Source organism: Camelina sativa, chromosome 11 (assembly GCF_030686135.1).
Source record: "Camelina sativa cultivar CO46 ecotype springtype chromosome 11, ASM3068613v1".
Classification (NCBI taxonomy): Eukaryota; Viridiplantae; Streptophyta; class Magnoliopsida; order Brassicales; family Brassicaceae; genus Camelina; species Camelina sativa.
In genome coordinates, this window is record NC_141890.1 from 12,608,184 (window position 1) to 12,628,636 (window position 20,453).

At 37.7% G+C, this 20,453-nt stretch overlaps 3 protein-coding genes and 2 pseudogenes across 3 annotated transcripts; 3 read left to right on the forward strand and 2 right to left on the reverse strand.

The window, feature by feature from the left end:
- The first annotated feature begins 125 nt into the window (after positions 1 to 125).
- Positions 126 to 2,999, forward strand: LOC104723219 (uncharacterized). Its single transcript, XM_087475676.1, has 10 exons — positions 126 to 520; positions 627 to 779; positions 881 to 1,096; positions 1,189 to 1,371; positions 1,499 to 1,720; positions 1,809 to 1,925; positions 2,017 to 2,160; positions 2,249 to 2,350; positions 2,419 to 2,487; positions 2,582 to 2,999. The coding sequence occupies exons 1-10, from the start codon at positions 371 to 373 to the stop codon at positions 2,798 to 2,800; spliced, it is 1,575 nt and encodes a 524-aa protein (XP_087331802.1). The 5' UTR covers positions 126 to 370; the 3' UTR covers positions 2,801 to 2,999.
- Positions 3,000 to 3,734: 735 nt separating this feature from the next.
- On the forward strand, positions 3,735 to 4,849 carry LOC104723220 (ras-related protein RABA1e). The gene is made up of 2 exons (XM_010441554.3): positions 3,735 to 4,163; positions 4,245 to 4,849. The coding sequence occupies exons 1-2, from the start codon at positions 3,943 to 3,945 to the stop codon at positions 4,675 to 4,677; spliced, it is 654 nt and encodes a 217-aa protein (XP_010439856.1). The 5' UTR covers positions 3,735 to 3,942; the 3' UTR covers positions 4,678 to 4,849.
- A 4,492-nt stretch (positions 4,850 to 9,341) lies between these two features.
- Positions 9,342 to 10,573, reverse strand: LOC147933901 (uncharacterized). Its single transcript, XM_087472376.1, has 3 exons — positions 9,838 to 10,573; positions 9,509 to 9,780; positions 9,342 to 9,461 (listed from the first exon to the last, which is right to left on the reverse strand). The coding sequence occupies exons 1-3, from the start codon at positions 10,571 to 10,573 to the stop codon at positions 9,342 to 9,344; spliced, it is 1,128 nt and encodes a 375-aa protein (XP_087328502.1).
- A 3,428-nt stretch (positions 10,574 to 14,001) lies between these two features.
- Positions 14,002 to 14,558, reverse strand: LOC104727936 (S-protein homolog 17 pseudogene; annotated as a pseudogene).
- A 1,912-nt stretch (positions 14,559 to 16,470) lies between these two features.
- Positions 16,471 to 17,305, forward strand: LOC104723221 (protein DMP4 pseudogene; annotated as a pseudogene).
- The last annotated feature ends 3,148 nt before the right edge of the window (positions 17,306 to 20,453 follow it).

Consider the following 20,453-nt stretch of genomic DNA (forward strand, 5'->3'; position numbering starts at 1 on the left):
ATTATTAAATATTTGTCGACAAGAAACTAAATTCTACACCATAAATATTGCTACAATTTATATTTTATTTTTATTTTTAAAAACCTACAATTTATATAAATTATGAAAGTTTTATTCTTTAACAAAATTCGAAGAGCTCAAGTGCTCAACCAACGTATAAGCGTAATAAGTAGGGGTAACAAGGGTAAAAGTGGAGTTTTAAAAAGAACAGAAATGTGCAACTGTGTGTTGTTGTTTAATCGGAATCTCCTAAAACCCTAAAATACTAATTTATCGGCGGTACATTAACGCCAAGCATCCACACACACTCACTCACTTCTAAGCTTTTGATTCTGGAATCTAATTCTAAAGAGCTCAATTTTTTTTTTCGATGGCTTTAACCAACACCAAAATCCCTTGTCTCGGCCTTACACCAACCACCAGAAGTCTCTTAAACCCATCAAAATCGGTGTGCTTGGCTCCGAGAGTCTCGTTCTCTGTCTCTTCTACTGATTCTCTCAAGCTAACGACTTCAAGAAAGGTAAAGTCTTGCTTTTTGTTAATGGGTTTTGCTGAAAAGCTGGGTCTTGGATGTAATCTGATGGTTTTGTCTATACGAATTGGCGACTTAAATGTATATGCTTTAGGTGATAGCAATGGCTGGTGCTAGTTCCAGAGACTTGGAGATGTCTAATTTAACTGCTTTATCGCCTTTGGATGGACGTTATTGGGGGAAAGTTAATGAATTGGCTTCTTCTATGAGCGAGTTTGGGTTGATCTATTTCAGAGTACTTGTCGAGGTGAAGATTTGTCATTCTATATCCTTTGTGCGAGTAGTTTAGTTGTCTGTTCTAATGCACCCATTTGCCAAAAATTTGATCTTTTTGTATATGTTTGCTAGATCAAATGGCTTCTTAAGCTTTCAAATATTCCTGAAGTCACCGAGGTTCCAAGCTTTAGCAAAGAAGCTCAGGAGTATTTGCAAGGCATCATTGATGGATTTAGCATGGATGATGCATTGGAAGTTAAGAAGATTGAGAGAGTAACAAATCACGATGTGAAAGCAGTGGAGTATTTCTTGAAACAAAAGTGTGAATCACATCCAGAGATTGCTAAGGTTTTTGAAACTTTTCTCTCGCTTCTAAGTTCTTAGAGTTTGGATGCTTTTGATGGTCTGTAACTTTATTTCTCTGTCTTTTAATTGATTAGGTTCTTGAGTTTTTCCATTTTGCTTGTACGTCTGAGGACATCAACAATCTTTCCCATGCGTTGATGCTTCGCGAAGCACTTAGTTCGGTTATACTTCCTACCATGGATGAGCTGATTAAGTCAATCTCTCTGATGGCTAAGAGTTTTGCGTATGTCCCAATGCTTTCACATACTCATGGGCAGGTAATGTCGAAAGAGAAGACTTTCACCAGTTTACCTTTTCCGTTGATTCAGTATGTCAGTTCTGTATATCTCTATGTTGAAGCACCAGTCATGATTTTGATTCTGTCAATCTCTTTGGATAATGCAGGCAGCTTCTCCTACAACTTTGGGTAAGGAAATGGCGATTTTTGCTGTGAGGTTGAGCGAAGAAAGGAGATATCTTTCACAAACTAAGATTAAGGGGAAATTTGCGGGTGCTGTTGGGAACTATAACGCCCATATTTCAGCATATTCTAATATCGACTGGCCTCATGTTGCAGAGGAGTTTGTTACTTCTCTCGGATTAACATTCAACCCATACGTGACTCAGGTAATATAGTTTCTCTTGCTGGTGTAGCGGTTTTGTTCGCATCTTATATAGTTCTTCACTGATTGATTGTTCCTCGTGGGTTTTGCAGATTGAACCCCATGACTATATGGCTAGACTTTTTAATACTATTAGCCAGTTCAACAATATTTTAATCGACTTTGACAGAGATATATGGAGCTACATATCTCTAGGGTACTTTAAACAGGCAAGTATTAACAAATTATTAAAAAAACATATGTCAAATCATTTGAATGGGAAAGGGAACATCGTCTCATTGTTTGAAAGTTTGAATGCAGATAACTAAAGCAGGTGAAATTGGATCGTCGACAATGCCTCACAAAGTGAATCCTATTGACTTTGAGAACAGTGAAGGGAATCTAGGTATAGCAAATGCACAGCTTGCTTTTCTCAGCATGAAGCTTCCCATTTCAAGAATGCAGGTCTGACCATTTTTTGCCATATCAAGTGTATCCTGTATATTTTTTCTAATACTAATGGACCCTGAAAATTATATTTTACAATCTGCAGCGTGATTTAACCGATTCAACTGTCTTGAGAAACATGGGTGTAGCTTTAGGACACTCCCTTCTCGCTTTCAAGAGCGCGATTCAGGGAATCGGGAAGCTTCAGGTATTATTATTACCGTAGCCCTAAGCTTTGTTCCACTTTGTCATAAACTAAGAATGTTCATGCTATAGGTTAATGAAGCTCGGTTAAAAGAACATTTGGATCATACTTGGGAAGTCCTTGCTGAACCGATACAAACTGTAAATTTCTCGACTTTTCTAGTCTTTAATATCGATCAAGTTATGCTGCCATGTATTGCTAATTCACGGAATTATTATGGTCCCATAAAAAAAGGTGATGAGGAGATACGGTGTTCCAGAGCCGTATGAGAAGCTGAAGGAGCTAACAAGAGGAAGAGCTGTTGATGAAGAAAACATTAGAAAGTTTATCAAAGGTTTGGATATGCCTGAAGAAGCAAAAGACCAACTTCTGGAGCTAACTCCACACAAATATGTTGGTGCTGCTGCTGCGTTGGCGCTAGCCGTGGATGAAGCTGTGCACTTGGGACATTGATGAATATCAAAATCGGTGGTAGATTGTGCTCTTTTGTATTATGCTATTCCTTTCCAAATCCACTGGAAAACAAAGTCAATTTATAGGTCGATGGCTTATACGTTTTACAATGTTGAGGAAAATCTTGTACTGTTGTGTAATTTTTCTATTAGAGTTTTTGGCCATTACCAATGAATTAGAGCCTCTCTTTGATCTAAAATTCCTGAATTATTTGTGATCAATGATTCTCAAACCAATACTATAAAAAATTATGGTAATTAAACAGTTCAAATAATGAAAATAATTACATTTGTCAAATAATAAAGAGTTCACAAGTTGAGTGGTTTTTGTTTTTCATAACCCAAGTGTTATGTATCAAAAAATCAAGTCAAATAAATTATACCAGAAAACAAATTGTGAAATATTGTTAGTCAATTAAGAGCTAAAGCAATTCTATTTATAGTTAACATTTACATGCACTCACACACATATGTTATACAGTATGTCTAAAATAAATACCACAAGATCTACGTAATTTCTCAGAAATACACTCTACTAGTTTTCCTTTAGAGTTGGTATGATAAGAATCATAAGATATATATCTCTACACATTCAATTAATTAAAGGTCTAAACATATGTCTCTCATATTTAGTAGTATATACAACAACTTCTTCAAATTAAAAACACAACACAAATAGAAAAAGTCATGAGAAAAATACCACAAATGATATGGAATAGTTTCCAAGTGATTTAATTGGACAAAAACTATAAATTTGAATTTAAGAAATATTCCTTATAGATAATATTTATATTTTCCCTGCAAGTGTTTTGTTCTGCGTTTACTAGTTCATGGCGGCCATAAACCCGAAGATTTTGTCAAACATGTTTGTTCTCTAATCTTTCCAACGACTTTCAAAAACATAATACATATGCTTAGTCATGCATATAATAATCACAAATCATTGAATCTCAAACTAATAATCTTTTTTTAAAAAAAGACAAACAAAACCAATAAGGTTTCGTCGTTACCCACTACCCCTTTGTTTCATTTCATTACAAAACACAACAAACACATCATCTATTTCATAAAGATCATTACAAACATCTCTCTGAATTCTTCCTTTTTAAGTTTTCGTTACATCGATTCGAAGATCTCAAAATAATGGGAGCGTACAGAGCCGACGACGACTACGATTACCTCTTCAAACTAGTCTTGATCGGAGACTCCGGTGTCGGGAAATCAAACCTTTTGTCTCGATTCACAAGAAACGAATTCAGCATCGAGTCAAAGTCAACCATCGGTGTAGAGTTCGCAACGAGAAGCGTTCATGTCGACGAGAAAATCATCAAAGCTCAGCTTTGGGACACCGCCGGTCAAGAAAGGTAACAAATCCTCAAGAACTCTCTGTTTATTTCCTTCTCCGGCTGTGTTTTTGAGCAGTTTCGTTTTTTTTTGTGATATAGATACAGAGCAATCACGAGTGCATACTACAGAGGAGCAGTAGGGGCACTTCTAGTATACGACATAACTCGACACGTAACGTTTGAAAACGTTGAACGATGGCTCAAGGAGCTTCGTGACCACACTGATGCCAACGTTGTGATCATGCTAGTTGGAAACAAAGCTGATCTTCGTCATCTTCGCGCGGTTCCCACAGAAGAAGCTAGAGCGTTCTCTGAAAGAGAGAACATGTTCTTCATGGAGACTTCTGCTTTGGATGCTACAAATGTTGAGCAAGCTTTTACTCATGTATTGACTCAGATCTATCGTGTAATGAGCCGTAAAGCTCTTGATGGTACTGGAGATCCCATGTCTTTACCTAAAGGACAGACCATTGATATCGGAAACAAGGATGATGTTACTGCTGTTAAATCCTCTGGCTGTTGCTCAGGTTGAGATTATTAATTGTTTTTGTTTTTTTTTTTTTTGTAAACTGTCTTTTTTTGGAAGGAGGTTTTGGTTTTGGGATTTGGATTTGTTGTATCTGACTTTTTGTTGGAGGGGCTTCAATTTTTTTAAGGTTATCAGACCGGTTTGGTTTTACAATACAAACCGAATTTGTATCAAATTGGACAAGACTTGGTCAGGTTAATAAGGACGTTTTAGACGTGAATAGGGATGGACATTACAACCGAACCGCTCACTCTCACATTACGTAGAATTTAGGTTTTATAGAACCGAATTAACTAAACCAACCCCGGGAAATATGTGCATAGAAATATAAAAATCGAGTTTGAGTTATGGGGGGTTTGAGTTCAAAGTAGGCGCAAGTGTATTAACATCTCTCCACGTCATCACTTTTAACCAATTTAATTCACATAATTAAAAGAACATAAAGGCTAAAGTTTTTTTTTTTTTTGGTGAAACCACAGCCCCCTGAATTTATTAGAAAAAGCATAAAAAACAAATGTTACACATAGGTCCGTCTACAACACCGAATGCCATGGACATCATCATGGAGCAAAGGTTCAAGTACATTAGGAACTACCGTAAAAACATGCCAACCAAGAGGTAGAGAAAAGTCATATATAGTTTGCTAACTCATCCGCTAGGCAGTTAGCTTCTCTATACACATGCGTAACATGGACTATATAGTCCCTCACAAGAAAGCCATGGTACATCCGCACCAGGAACGATATGGATGAGACTCGCCTATCTCTTGTTTCAGAAAACCCACCACCATCTCCGAGTCCACTTCCGGAACAACCCACTGAACTCGCTGCTCCCACGCTGTTTACAATCCATAATACACCCCCATAACTCCGCTAACTGTGCAGAGCATCTCTCAATATTAACCGCAAACCTGCCACACCAACTCCCAGAGCTTTCTCTTAACACTCCCCCCGCTGCTGCAAGCCCCGAGTTACCCCTTGAAGCTCCATCCGTGTTAACCTTATACCAACCAAAATCTGGAGCCAGCCAACCAATTTCTCGTGCCACCCGCATCCTTGACGAAAGCTGTTCACGACGCCATGTATCAGCTAGAATAACTTCCGCGACCAGATCCTTGACAAACCGAACTCTATCCCTGCAAGTTCGATTCTCACCAAAGATATTATAACACCGCCATTTCCAACCCCACCATATAGCCATCCCAAACTGCGTAGCCCAAGCTCCACCATTTGAAACAGCAACAACACTCGCTAAATTAGCATACACCCATTCTAACAAGGATATCGTAAAGAAATTAGAACGCATTGAAGTCGACATTATCCTATCCCAAAGACCCGTCATGACAGGACAATCACGTAGTACATGGATAATAGTTTCCACTCCCCCTCGACAAACTTGACAAACCTCAGAATCTGCAAGATGTCGCCTCTTCCTTTCCACATTCGTCATAATCACCTGATGAACCATCAGCCAAAGAAACAATTTTACTCTCTCCGACACTATCATTCTCTAGATGCGGCCATAAAAACACCTCATGTTTTGTTTACATACTCCATCCTTAGTTAATAGACTATAGGCAGAGCGAACATTAAACTCACCCTCTGAGGTCCCAGTCCAAGACAACCTGTCCTTAGGGCATGTAAAACTATCAATCACAACCGCAACAAGCCCTAACAGTTTATCTTTTGAGAGATATGGGGAGATTCGAGTGAAATCCCAACCACCACATTACTCCAGAGATATCTAGTCGTAATGTCCGCAAAAGCAATAGGCAGATCATGTGTGATATCCTCGACCAACGATTTAGAGGAAAGCCAAGCATTCGTCCAGAATCTTATATGTCACCCATCTCCAACAACCCAACCAAGTCCTTTAAACACTACTTCTCGCAGCCCTATTCCCACACTCTGCCAAGTTGACGATCAATGACTCTTAGCCACATTCCAATCCGGCTCATGAACATCCCCTACCTTGTACTTAGCTCTGAAAACTTTCACCCAAAGACTATGCTGGTCATGCAGTATCTGCCATCCTACCTTGGCAATCAATGCTTTATTCATGTCTTTCGCTGTTTGGATTCCCAAACCACCTTCCCATTTAGGCAAACAAACTCTCTTCCAGGCCACAAAATGATGCTTTCTTTTTTTAGGAGAGCTACCCCATAAGAAATCTCGTGCCACCCTGTCCAGACTGTCCAGCGTAGCCTGTGGCAGCTTGATCGTACTCATAGTATGAACCGAGATAGCAGACAAAACCTACTTTGTCAAAGTCAACCTCCCAGCAAAACTTAAACATAGCCCCTTCAACCTATGAGCCTCAAGGAGACCCTTTCCACCACCTCGCTGAAAGTCTCCTTATTAAAACGATTCTGGAGAAATGGCATTCCAAGGTACTTACCCAATTCCTTTGTCGATTTTATTCCACTTTCTCCACTGATTAACTGCCCCAACTCCCGAGACGCATTCTCCGAGACGAAGATTTTTGATTTCTCGAGACTAACTTTCTGCCCAGATTCCATGCAAAAACGTTCCAACACACCTCGGATTACACGAATTTGAGCTACAAAAGCTTCTGCTAGAAGAATCAGATCATCAGCGAAAACGATGTGGGAGAGTCTCGAACCCATTTGAGACAAACTGATTGGCTTCCATCTCTTAGCTTCAACTGAGTCCTCAATTAAATGACAAAGGCTCTCCATACACAACACAAACAAGTAGGGAGACAACGAATCACCCTGTCGCAACCCCTTGAGCGGTTTAAACGACTCTATGTCCTCACCGTTCCACAAGAGATTCATTGAAGGTCCGGTCACACATTGCATGATCCAATTAATCCAAACATCTGACAAACCCACCGCCTTCAAAGTATCTTCAAGAAAATCCCACCATATTCGATCATATGCTTTTTCCAAGTCCAGCTTGAGCAGCATAAAACCTTTCCTACCATTTTCCGGTGCATGGTGTGAACAGCCTTTTGAACAATGATGATATTATCAGAGCTCAGCCTTCCCGGGATGAAGCTTGTTTGTGCAGGCCCAATTACTCTTGTCATGAATCCCTTCAATCTCTCCACCGTTACCTTTGTGATTGTCTTAAACAACACACTACATAAGCTAATCAACCTGTCACTTTGGCAATAAGTACTAATAAAGCATTATTAGTCTCGGGCGGTAAAAGCCCTGTCCTGGAAAAAGTTAATACAAACCGATAGAGAGATTCACTCATCACTGCCCAATTATGCTGGTAGAAGAGTGGTTGGTATCCGTCTGGACCTGGCGCCTTGTAACTCCCCATGTTTCGAACAGCTTTTTCAACATCCGTTTCTGAAAAAAGCTTCGACAACACTCTCTGGTCCTCTTGGGAAATCCGCATAAAACCGTCATGCGGGAGAGACTCCACCACTGCTTCCACATCCTCCAGAGAGTACAACCGCCTATAATATTCGAGAGCTATTCCTTCAAGCTCCTTTGCATCTGTTATCCATCTACCATCATCACCCTTCAACATTTCAATCCGGTTTTTACGTCTGCGAATGATTGTAGAGGTATGGAAGAAACTTGTATTCCTATCACCATGAACAACCCAATTCACCCTAGACTTCTGAAACCATAAGACTTCCTCCTGCTCTAGTACCAAGTCAAGCTCACTCAAGAGCTCTTCTTCACGGTGTAGCAGAACATCTGTCTGGCGTAGGTCCAATTGCCCTTGAACATCTTTGATATCACCAAGTAACTTCTCCTTCTTCTTCTGTACATTACCAAAAACTTCTCTGTTCCATTCCTTCAGTGTCTCCTGCAACCTCTTAAAAGCGACTGGAGTTGCAATCTCGTTATTCCAAGAGTGAGCCAGTAACTCCTTAAAACTAAGATGTGTCAGCCACGCTGCTTCAAAATGAAAAGGGCGTCTCTTTGGATCCATCCTCACCTCTGAATTTAAACGTGCAAGCAAAGGCGCATGATCCGAAGCTAAAAACGGTAAATGTGTCACCGTTGCTTCTTCCCATTTCAAACGAGCATGAGCACAACACATAACACGATCCAGTCTCTTGGCCACAACAAACCACTCCTCTTTTCCTCTTCTCCAAATATATTTATTCCCTTTGAACCCATATCAATCAGAGAAAGGTCATTAATCCATCCTCCGAAAGATAGGGAGTCCGATGATAAACGGCCATTCCCACCCGACCGCTCATCCAACCGGAGAATTGTGTTAAAATCTCCTCCTATCACCACAGGTCCCTCTACCCCTCTTACCACATCACTAAGCCTACCCCACAACCCACCCCTTCGGCTCGTTGTGGGTGCCGCGTATACCACCAACCAATTGACTGAATCTAACCCATTCACAACTTTAGCGTGAATAAATTGGTCGGTAGACTCGACAATCATCACATCTCTAATTCTGGTGCGTCATAAGAGCCAAAGCCCCCCCACTCTGTCCCACCGCATCTAGCCGGAAAGAGTTATCAAACCCTAACCTGTGAAAAATACGACCTGCTCGATCACCACCGGCGTGAGTTTCAAAGACGGCTAACATATCTACAGGGAATTTCTTCAAAAGATAATGAATTGATCATCTCAACTTGGGTTTATTTGCCCCCCGACAATTCCACAAGATGCAATTCATCATGACTCTGCAATAACATAACAAAACTACCGGGGAACCCCGTTACTCCAGCTGAGCGACCTCGCCGCTCTCCGCCATGTCATTCTGGGCACCCGACCCCAAAACCATGAGTGACAAGGTCGAATCCAACTCATCTGCCTCTAAAGCGGAGTTGCTCCTCCCCTGTACAATACCATCATGTATCTGTGCAATCTCCGATGAGTACAAACCTCCCAATCTCCCAAAGCAGACAATTTATTTTCTCCCCTTAGTGGGCCGAACACTAGCCCCCTTGTAGGTCGTGCAACTTTCGAATGAGTGGGCTTCGGTCCATTAAGTGCTGAGCTTTTCATCCCAAGCCTTATCTCCTTTACTGTTTCCCGTGTCCGACCACTACTCCTCGGATCCGAACCCGTAGCCCCAAAAATCACTCCCTTTCCTTGAGCAACACTCTTTCCACTAATCAGTTGATTCTGATTGTTAACATTTTCCTTATCCACTCCTGTAGAATCAACTTATTGCCTTAAGTCCTCCCTATCAATATCCTCCACCAAGTTACCAAAAATATTAGATACTGTAATTAATGCAGAATCTTTCACCGCCAAGGGTTCTCGGCGGTAAGCTCCACCCCTACTACTCACCGCACCTCCGGTAGACCTCCTCGGACTCCCCTGCGAATCTGATCTCCTACCTTTCGCCGTCACCACTGTGAACCCGTCTTCGAACTGAGTACCCCGCTGTACTTCCGTGACAACAATCGTCAGCGGTGTCACTTCCACTGGAGGCATCTCTCGACGGTTGTGTGGGCATAAATGCACTAGATGACCATAGAGGCCACACAAAGAGCAAATGTTCGTAAGTCCCTCGTAGAATACATAAAATCTCACACCGTTCACCATCACTGATCCTTTCAAGGGCCTCTTCAAATCAACCTCCACACAAATTTGGGCAAATATTGCTCTCTCAAGGTTCAGAGTTTTCAGATCCACTCGAACCGGCTTCCCAAGACCCTTTGCAATACCCATTAGAATGTATCGGTGGTAAAAATGCACATGGATGTTTGTGAGTCGAACCCAAACAGGTGTAGTAACGATCTCATCCGTTAACAGATTGAACTCCGATGACCAAGCCTGCCCCATTAGGTAGCTCCCAAACACTCTCCACGGTCCCCCAGACAGTGCGGCCAAGTATTCCTCTTCCCTCTCAAAATGTACCATAAAAATTTGACGGGGCAGATCCATCATGAACATAGCAACGTTAGGTTTCCATAACTCCTGTAGCTTCTGACTCAACATTGCTATCGAGACATGCCTGCCTAAAACCTTGACAATCATGCACCTTTTCCATAAACTCTTCATCACCGACAAAAATTCATCTCCGATCGTGACTACCACCATCCTCCCCATTCGGAAACTCCAAAACAACCCTCTCCGACACAAACCCATCAGCCAAAACTTCCTCCGGGATAGGCAAACACCCGCTATTACAACCGATAACCTTTTGCACCCATGTCTGAGACGTATCCGGTGGATCTCCTAGAGGTTTCCCTCCAATATCCACCATAGTCGCGTCCTGATCGCCCCCACCCGAAACCCTAGAGTCCCCCATTACAATTATTCTCACCTCCTTTTCTTTGGTAGGTGTGAGCTCACATAAAGTCTAAAATTAATGCATCAATTAATTCATTATTTCTATAATATTTTACTATTATTAAAAATAATAATTTAAACTAAAATGTAAAACATAAACGAAATGAAAAAATACAACAAAAAAATATCAAAGTAAAATATGAATAGAGATTACGTAAATATAAAATTAGATATTTTAAAAAGACTAGAAATAGAGGAAAATAAAGCTATCATAATGGAACAACAATTACTTTCAAGAGTTACAATTATTAGGATATAGAAAATAAGCTTTTAAAAAAAATAAACACAAAAATTTAAAGGTTTTTTAAATCAAGAGGTTATTCAATTTTTGGTGTTAAATTATAAATTCATGTTATCGATTAAAAGTCGGTGCATATTATTATTTTCACTTATAGTATAATATAATTAATAAAAGATATATGTATTTTAAACTTTAGACTATGTTTGTTAGTGCTAATTTATAAATTCATGTTACCGATTACAACCAGAAGGATTTGCTCCATATTATTATTTAGAATTGTAAATAATATAAATAATTAAAATAGTTTGAGTGATCTATGTTATATATCGTTTTCAAATTTGAAAAATGATGAAATTTGTTATAAAAAAGGTATATCCAAAAAATGAGCAAATTTTAATCAAGTGCTCAAAAATTAAAATAATGTATATATTTAAGAGAAATGTATAAGATTACTTGAAATAAAACATATTAAAGAAAACTCACTATTGCAAAATTTTAATTAATTTTTTTTAAAAAAATTCTATTTAAAAGTAGAGTCTTATGAGTTTGTAGATTTATGAGAATCAAACTAAAAGAATACTACATAGAAACATACTAGACTATACATATTTTAAAGTATAAAAAATTATATATGTGAACATAATATTTCTTTTGTCAAACAGTTAAGATAAAATATAATATTTGATGTTATAATATGATGTTTATGAATAGAAACAAGTTCAATTATGAGATTTATTGCTAGAAAGCAAAATATACGTGTAGTAAAACATTGTTAAAAAAAACTTGGCGACAAAAGGTGGGTATATTCTCTAAGATTTTTTACGTGTATGTTAATAATTAATGATCACTCAACTGATAAAAAAACAAAAGAGTATTGGAAGTTGAAAGTAGATGAAAAATAGTTACAATATGTCTTCATAACCAATATGTTATAATTGTGATAATATAATGTAAAAAGACAGACGAGTGTATACGGAAAAATAAAAAAGAAAAAATTGTCAAAAAATGTTAAAGGAAATAGATAAATTATATATCGATTAATAAAATAAGTTTGAAATCTATATAGATTTATATTTTTAATAATGAATAATTATAATTATATTCAACAGGTCACATTAATAATAAAAATGTTATAGTCCCGCGCGTTGTGCGGGTTATAAGTCTAGACATCTCAATACTCTCTTGAAACAATTCGATCCGTTTTTTCTATAACCTAGTATCTAATGATCTCATACTCACTAGCAACCTACCCCTAATCATCAACAACAGCGAATAACCATAATAAACCAACTCCAATAATCAATAACCGTCAAGAAATAATATAACATCAATTCCAACAATAATCCAGAACATAACCAATAAGGAAACCAACATTCCTAACATCCATTCTAGACCACTAAGTTCCACTCTAGCATCCTAACAAAGACACAGAGAAAACAACCGAGTCTCTAGAACATCCTCCTCTTCATCGCCTTGATCCCACAATCACACTTTGCCTTTACCTGCGCCACAACACAAAAGAGAGGCGTAAGTATTACCAGAAATACTTAGTGAGGCAATCATTCCATCTAATAGGCTATACACAGAAGCAATAAGATCTCTCATGCCACAAACAACAATAATAAAACAAACCAGAAACATGCACAAAACAAAAAGACCTAAACCGCTCGCTGTCAGAAGGGTCTCGACCAACACCCAAAAGTGTCGACCGACACTGGTCAACTGGTGTCGACCGACACCACATTGATGTCGACCGACACCTGCTCGACACTCCCGAAACCCTAACGGTGTCGGTTGACACCTCCACATGGTGTCGGTTGACACCTCCACATGGTGTTGACCGACACCTCCACATGCTGTCGACTGACACCTCCACATGGTGTCGACCGATGCTCACTAAGTCCCTGTGTCGTCCTCGCGTTGGTGTCGACCGACACTGATGCCGAGCAGTGATTTCCTTCGAATAGAATCTCCGAATCTCGGCTCCAAGCTTCTCCTTTTCGTCCCACAAGATCCCATGAACGAATCCAAGCCTCAGGAGCTACGAAAAACTCACAAACAACCAAAGGAAACAACCACACAACACACAAAATCACAGAAACAAAAATCTTAGCTTATATAAGCTATGGTCATGCATTCACCTTAGCCAAACAACGAGATCTCACAAACACACGACTAAACCACACCACCACAAGATTCCACCATGTTCCTAGCTTTGGATCAACACCGTCCAGAAGAAAACTCACCTTATAGAGACAGAGAATCCACAAAAACCTCAAGAACTCTCACAGAGACTTTGTTCTCTCTTCTTTCTCTCTTAGATGTGCAGAAACAACTAAAAGAAGTGGAAGTCGTCGAGTTTTCCCTTAAAAACTCGAGTTTAGGGCTTTTCTAAACCAGCCACGCGAACCAGAGAATTGAAATCGAACCGATTTGACCAACCGCGAATGGTGTCAACCGACACACTAGGAGTGTCGATCGACACCCCTACCAAAAATTGAATTTCTGGTTCGCGGATGTTACACCTCTTCTCAATCTAATTCACTGACTATGTTGGGCTTATATCATTTTGATGGCTCGTTATTGCTCGACTTGGATCACAAAGGCACCAAAGTGTATTACAATATAAGAGTTACTTTCTGTACAACTATCTCTCGAGATATCTAAATCCCTCCATTAGCTCCAAATTAGCATACGAAACTATGATGAATAAACTTTATTTGTATCACACATTCATATGTAGCAAACTCTCACACTCTTTCATCTGAGTATATACATTCTAAGATTTTTCAATTCTTCCTACAGTTCATTGATTTGCTAAAATTTGAGTCAATCGGGGTAAATTTCAGTTTTTTATTTATTTGATTTTTAACTTGTTGATAAAATACTCGAGATCAAGATACTTTTTTTTTCTTGTTTAAAAACGTAATACAACTTTTTGTAAGATATCTTGTTAACCTTTTTTATTTATCCAGTCATACTCTTTATGTAAATCAATTGGGTTCTGAACAATAGAACCATCTTCATCATCTTTCTTTAAATAAACTCCATCTTCTCTTGCTCTCCAATCCCATAGGCCTTCCGTATCTAAATTACTGAAAAGTTTGAATGATGTAAAACTCTGATAATGTTTATAGTTATGACCTTGTTTCAGTTTACACATAAAACGTGTTGTATGAAAAAAGTTAGGGCCAAAATAAAATGAATAATCTTGTCCCATTGGTATTATTTTTGGACCAATAACGTCATTTTTGGAATAACATCTTATCCAAAGATTTTTGTTGAATTTAAGCTCGTTCGCGATCCTGATTCCGCTGCTAGATACATGGTTGAACAATCAAAGACTTAAAACAAATAAAATGACCGAGAAGTTTTTCATACTTTTTTTTGGAGTAGATGTTTAGATCTTGTGTTTTGTTAACTTGGTTTTTGTGTAGCTGGTATTTATATACATACACACATCTGTATAACTATGGTTGGAACACGATTTCTTGAGGTACTAGTTTCTAAGTTTTAGCTTATACGATATATGTCAAATGGCGTAATATTTTCCATAATTATTTCATATATGTAAATGTATTAAAAAAAATCAATATTAGGTATTTGTATCTATTAAAATGGAAGTTTGAAATAAAAAGGATAAAATCATGTAACTATAATTGTGTATGATAATCAATTAACGCAGTAGGAAATACTCCTCTAAGAACATCAGAAGTGAATAGAGCTGTGTGCATTACTATATTCTCAGAGATAAATTTCTAAAACGATATCAATTAATGACTTATACTGAAATATCAAACATAATCAATTATATATCTGAATTTTAACATAATCAATGATTCTACTATATATCTTTAAAATGTATATGTATCTTTAAAAATATTAACATAATCTATTTTCCAAATCCATTCAATTTTAATCAGTTAATTTATAAAAAAATATTCAAAAACGTGAATTAATAATTCATATTGACATATTTATCATTTATATAATAAAAACAAAAGTGAAAAGGGAAATAAATTCGGTATGAGTTATTATTTAAATATACTAGATAAAAGTAGGCGCAAGTGTATTAAGTTATTAACTATTAACATAGAAATATAAAGTTATTATTTATGAACAGAAGAAATCAACGTGGAAGGAAAAGTATAAAGGAAACCTAAAACTTACCACAAAACCAAAAGAACAGAAGAAGATAAATATATCTTGTTCCACACGAAAGCAAATTAGGTCCACCGTCCAAATTATGACAAGATCGTTCCTTCCAAGTCTCAGGATGTTTATTGTTTCGTGCACTTGATAATCATCATAATACTCATGCGAATGTGATTATTTATAAACTAAATCATGAGCTATGATAAAAATAAAAATAAACTATTACTGAAGAAATGAGAACTATGCAGCAAATAGAATCACCAAGCAACAATCAATCATAATTACGCTTTTTGTTTGTTGTTTCTTTCTATGTTCTTAGAAAATAATTTGGTATTTTAAGATTAATAAAATGTACAACGTGCAGGTCCCAATGCATGAAGTTTCGTAAATTAACAATTAAAATGATGATACAACTAATACCTAAATAAAGATTCTTTGAAAAAGGAACTATAAAGGTGAAAGAAACGAAAATTCGTGGGTTGACTAATTAAGCACTTTACGTTATTCAACAAATGTTTACCCAAGACCTTACAACACCTCCACGACGGATTAGTCATATTTTTTTTAAATTACGAGATAATCTAAAAGATTCTTTATATCCACTTTGAAAATGAGAAAACATGCTCGAGATCAAAATTATCTATTTTAAAACGATTATAGATGATATAATACAAGGCGCTTCTCATTGACAATTGACAGTTTGACACGGTCTGAATAAAACTCCCACTCGGAATAACAATTTACGAAATTGATTTAATACAAACAAAATAATTGTTTTTTTCAACAAAATGAATTACTATAAATTAAAGAACGTAAACAAAAATTACAAAGACATAGATTTGTTCATAGGACTCGGATATGTCACGAAACTCCATAGAAACCTTAAAACAATATTTTAAAACCTAAAAATAGAGACGTTACGAAAAACGTATAATTATCTTAAAAGAAAAAAGAAAAAAAAAAATATGATCCTCTCATAGATATATAAAAAAAAGTGTGCAAAGAACATGCTTCACTTAAACAAAGACTTTAGTTTGGTCTCAAAGGTTACTTGCAAGGAATAAGAAAAGTGTAAAGCTTATTTTCTCTCACCTTGCTCTATTATAAGTATATCCTCTACTTTAGATTTCCTCATCATTCTTTCTTACATCAAATCATTACCTAAAATCAGAGAAAAACATTGAGACACAAGGAAAGCAACTTCAAAGATATGGAGATCAAAGTTGATGAAGATCATCCAAGAAGTACTAAAGAAGACATCAAAAAGCCACTTCTTGAACAAGACAAAGACTTTCCAGATATAGAAAGAACAACATGGATACAAAAGGCAATAGGTCAAACGTTTCAAACCACTGCTCATTTAGCCAATCTCTTACCAACAGGAACGGTTCTCGCGTTTCAGCTCTTATCGCCAATTTTTTCAAAACGGCGGTCAATGCGATTTAGTTAGCAAGATCATGACATCGACACTAGTGGCAATATGTGGATTCTCTTGCTTTATACTTAGCTTCACGGACTCTTACAAAGACAAAAACGGTACTATTTGCTACGGATTCGCAACATTCCACGGGTTTTGGATCATCGACGGATCCACAACTCTTCCTCAGGAATTATCAAAGAGATACAAGCTAAGGTTTATAGATTTTGTTCACGCCTTCATGTCTTTTTTCGTGTTTGGTGCGGTGGTTTTATTCGATCGGAACGCGGTAAATTGTTTCTTTCCGGCACCGTCAGCTGAAGCATTGGAGGTTCTAACGGCGTTGCCGGTTGGCGTAGGGGTGTTTTGTAGTATGTTGTTTGCAACATTTCCTACAACACGCAACGGGATTGGTTTCCCACTTTCTAGTAAATGATTCGATCTATCTATGTAACTTGTGGTTCAAGATTCATTCTTTGATGTTCCCTTGAAAGAGACTTCTTAAAAAAAAAACCATGTATACTGTTTCTTGTACTCAAACTAATAATATTAATTATATGCTAAACCGTGACTCTGTGTTATTGTTAACACAGACCTGATATTACAAATGAATCAAAAAGCAAAAAAGAGAGGTAATTTAGATTACCTCAAGAAGACACATCTGCCACCGGTAGGTGGATGATGAGTTTTGAACAAGAGCCAATAGGCGGTTTAAGCAGAGAACAAACGTAACTCTGACGACGAGGTGCCAATTCCAACCCTGGTGGCGTGAAACTTGTTAGGGTGAACACAACCACTACGAAAGTATCGAATTGGTGACCTAAGCTTTAATTCAATTATACTTAGCCAACCCGTATAATCCGGTTTAGGCTGGTTTGCTATTACAATTTATGAAAACCAGAGACGAGTTCAAGATTAAAAGGTATTAACGAAGGTTATTTGCATTTGCATTTCATCTTCCTCAATCCTCATCATCAGTTTAAGGTCAGTGTGTTGGTTTTTTCGTTTATTCCTTCAGTTTTGAATCTCCATCTTTATGTTTACTTTGGTTTATTTCCCCTTTTTTGGTTCCACGACAGTCAAATGTTAGTTCTTGTGTGTCTTCGTTTACTCTTGGTTTACTGACAGTCTCTAAAATCTCTCTTTAGTCTTCGAGTTCCAAATCTCTGTTTCCTGTAAAACAATTCCAAATCCCCCATAAGCCATATGGGTTTCTCTAAAGATTCAAGATTTCAGAGTTGTTAAGTTTTTCTATCATTTAAAAAAAAAAAAAATTGAGTCCTAGTGTAAAATAAAAAGTGTAAAAAAGAGGTAATTTAGATTACCTCATTTGGGTCTAACCACAAGGGTGTGGAAGACAGACGTCCACGAGGAGTACGGCCCTCGGGTGTGGAAGACAGACGTCCACGAGGAGTACGGCCCTCGGGAGAGATGATTCTCCAGATTGACTGGGAGAGAGTTACATTCCACTACGGGAAGAAGATTCTCGGGACTTAGTGCTCGGACAATAGAAGATGCCAGAACCACACTGGGAAAGATTGTATTCCACTAGGGGAAGAAGAAGCGGCGCACGGAGACAGTCCTCCGGCGAGAAGAACATCCTCCTCGAGGCATGATGCTCGAAAGAAGCCAATGTAATTGGGTACCAATGTAAACTCGAACCCTGGTGGGAGTAGTTCTCAACTGAGAGACTCGACCACTTTGAACAGGCTCGAATTGGTGTCTAAACTTCAATTTTGTTTATACTTAAACGGAATCCTCGGGTAAAAATAGAGTAAACAAAGCCCGCTAAGAACCCAATAAACTGAGCCCATTAAAGTTTAATTTTAATTGCATTCTACAGCTGTGATATTTTTCTTCTCTTTGCTGTGTTTCTTCTCAAATTTGCCACAATCTAAATCAAGGCTTCATCAATATATCATATGATAAATCACCGTAATATCATTGGATAAAATGATAATTTGTTCACAATTTTCTAAAACCACTTAAAACGAAGAGACTAGATGTGTCATCACATGATAAAAGTATAAACCATAATAATAGGTGATAAACGAAACGATTATTTTGTTCACAAATCACATATATAAACACTTGGAGACAAAGAAACGAGCTATCTCAATGACCATTGAAACATCTTCACATTCATAGCAATGTCATCTTTGTCCTTCTCATATTTTTTATAAATTATATGATTTAAAACTAGCATATTAATTACAGTCTAGTGAAGACGAAGATGAATAATATAACAGTCTTTGTATAAGATTCAAACAACAATGACTCACAACCAAAACATGATACGACGACTACCACACTAAATCTCAATATCTTATCACTAAACGAAAGATCTTATGGAAGCAGAGAAAGTCTGGGATAAACTGAGAATCTGATTAAAAAAGAGGTAATTTAGATTACCTCAAATCGCCAACCAGAGAGAGCGCTCTCTCTAGATAGGCAACCCCTAAGTTAGGAATTCAGAACAAAGGGGGTTAGTTAAGCCTCCTTGCGAAAGCATAGCCACATAGGGGCACATAGTACTCGCTGAGGCGCCAAACATGTTGCAACTTCCTTTCTCAGGATTGCATAGGAGAGAATTGTCTCTCCATCGGTACCAATATAGATGTCGAACCCTGTCGGGATTAACTTTGCATGCTGAGTTATGACCACTTTGGTTGGGCCCGAATTGGTGACCTTACGTCTCTCTGCTTAGTACTTAAATTAGCTTTTTCACATTATAACCTAATTTATTCCTGGTTTAGTTCGGTTTGTTAAAGAAGTTAGTTCGGTTCGCTAAAGAAGTATATTTGTTTGGTGTTACGATCGAGTGTTTTTTTCCTTAGCGTTCTAAAATCATGCACCGGATTTTGGAACAAGGGAATGGCCATTGTTATTAGATATGAATCCCACGAGTTCATAGCAAGCAGTTTGACTGTAACGACAGAATTAAAGCCCACGAGTTCATAGCAAGCAGTTTGACTGTAACGACAGATTTAAAGCTTCTTTGGAGGGTTTTTGCCGGATTAGCATTAAAAGGTGTGGCTTCATGGAATGTTCTGCTTTTGTTCCTATGTGCAATGTGATTCTTGTTCGAAGCAATCAAGCGGTTTCGTCACATGGCATATATACTGGAATAAGGCCAAGCTGTTATCTCTGTAAGTCGAAACTCTAAGAGAATAAACTGAAAAGCTTCTTGTATTCACATTAAAGAGTTACAAGAAAAGGATTTATAGTAGAACTACAACTTAGCATTACTTCCTAAAAAACCTGCAACTTATTCAACAACTCCTACATGTTCGGAAGCCACCTTCCTATGAGTTGACTACTTCAAACTAGATGATAAAACACTTAAAAGACTAAATAAACTTGATAAAAGACTTCATTTCCTCCCCTAAACTGGAATACCTCCTTTCCAGTTTACACGTCCTTAGCTCTTACTCCCATCCTGCTCCTGAGATTCTTGAACACCTCAAGCTTCACATCCTTCGTCATTATGTCTGCTATCTGATCTTGCGTACCACAGTAGTTGAGTTGAATGATCCCATCATTCACCAACTCTCTTAGATAGTGAAACCTGACATGGATGTGCTTACTCCTTCCATGTAGCACTGGATTCTTTGACAACTTTATAGTGGAACTGTTGTCACAGAACATAACTGTTCCTTCCTCTTGTTCAAACCCGATTTCTGACAGAACATTCCTTCCTCTGCTTCTGTGGT

Coding starts and splice junctions, on each gene's coding strand:
- LOC104723220 (XM_010441554.3), top strand. CDS start 3,943: ATGGGAGCGTACAGAGCCGACGACGACTACGATTACCTCTTCAAACTA. Junction 4,164..4,244: donor GACACCGCCGGTCAAGAAAG/GTAACAAATCCT, acceptor TTTGTGATATAG/ATACAGAGCAATCACGAGTG.
- LOC147933901 (XM_087472376.1), bottom strand. CDS start 10,573: ATGTTGAGTCAGAAGCTACAGGAGTTATGGAAACCTAACGTTGCTATG. Junction 9,781..9,837: donor TACAGTATCTAATATTTTTG/GTAACTTGGTGG, acceptor TTGATTCTACAG/GAGTGGATAAGGAAAATGTT. Junction 9,462..9,508: donor CTGCTTTGGGAGATTGGGAG/GTTTGTACTCAT, acceptor GGTATTGTACAG/GGGAGGAGCAACTCCGCTTT.
- LOC104723219 (XM_087475676.1), top strand. CDS start 371: ATGGCTTTAACCAACACCAAAATCCCTTGTCTCGGCCTTACACCAACC. Junction 1,097..1,188: donor CACATCCAGAGATTGCTAAG/GTTTTTGAAACT, acceptor TTAATTGATTAG/GTTCTTGAGTTTTTCCATTT. Junction 1,721..1,808: donor TCAACCCATACGTGACTCAG/GTAATATAGTTT, acceptor TGGGTTTTGCAG/ATTGAACCCCATGACTATAT.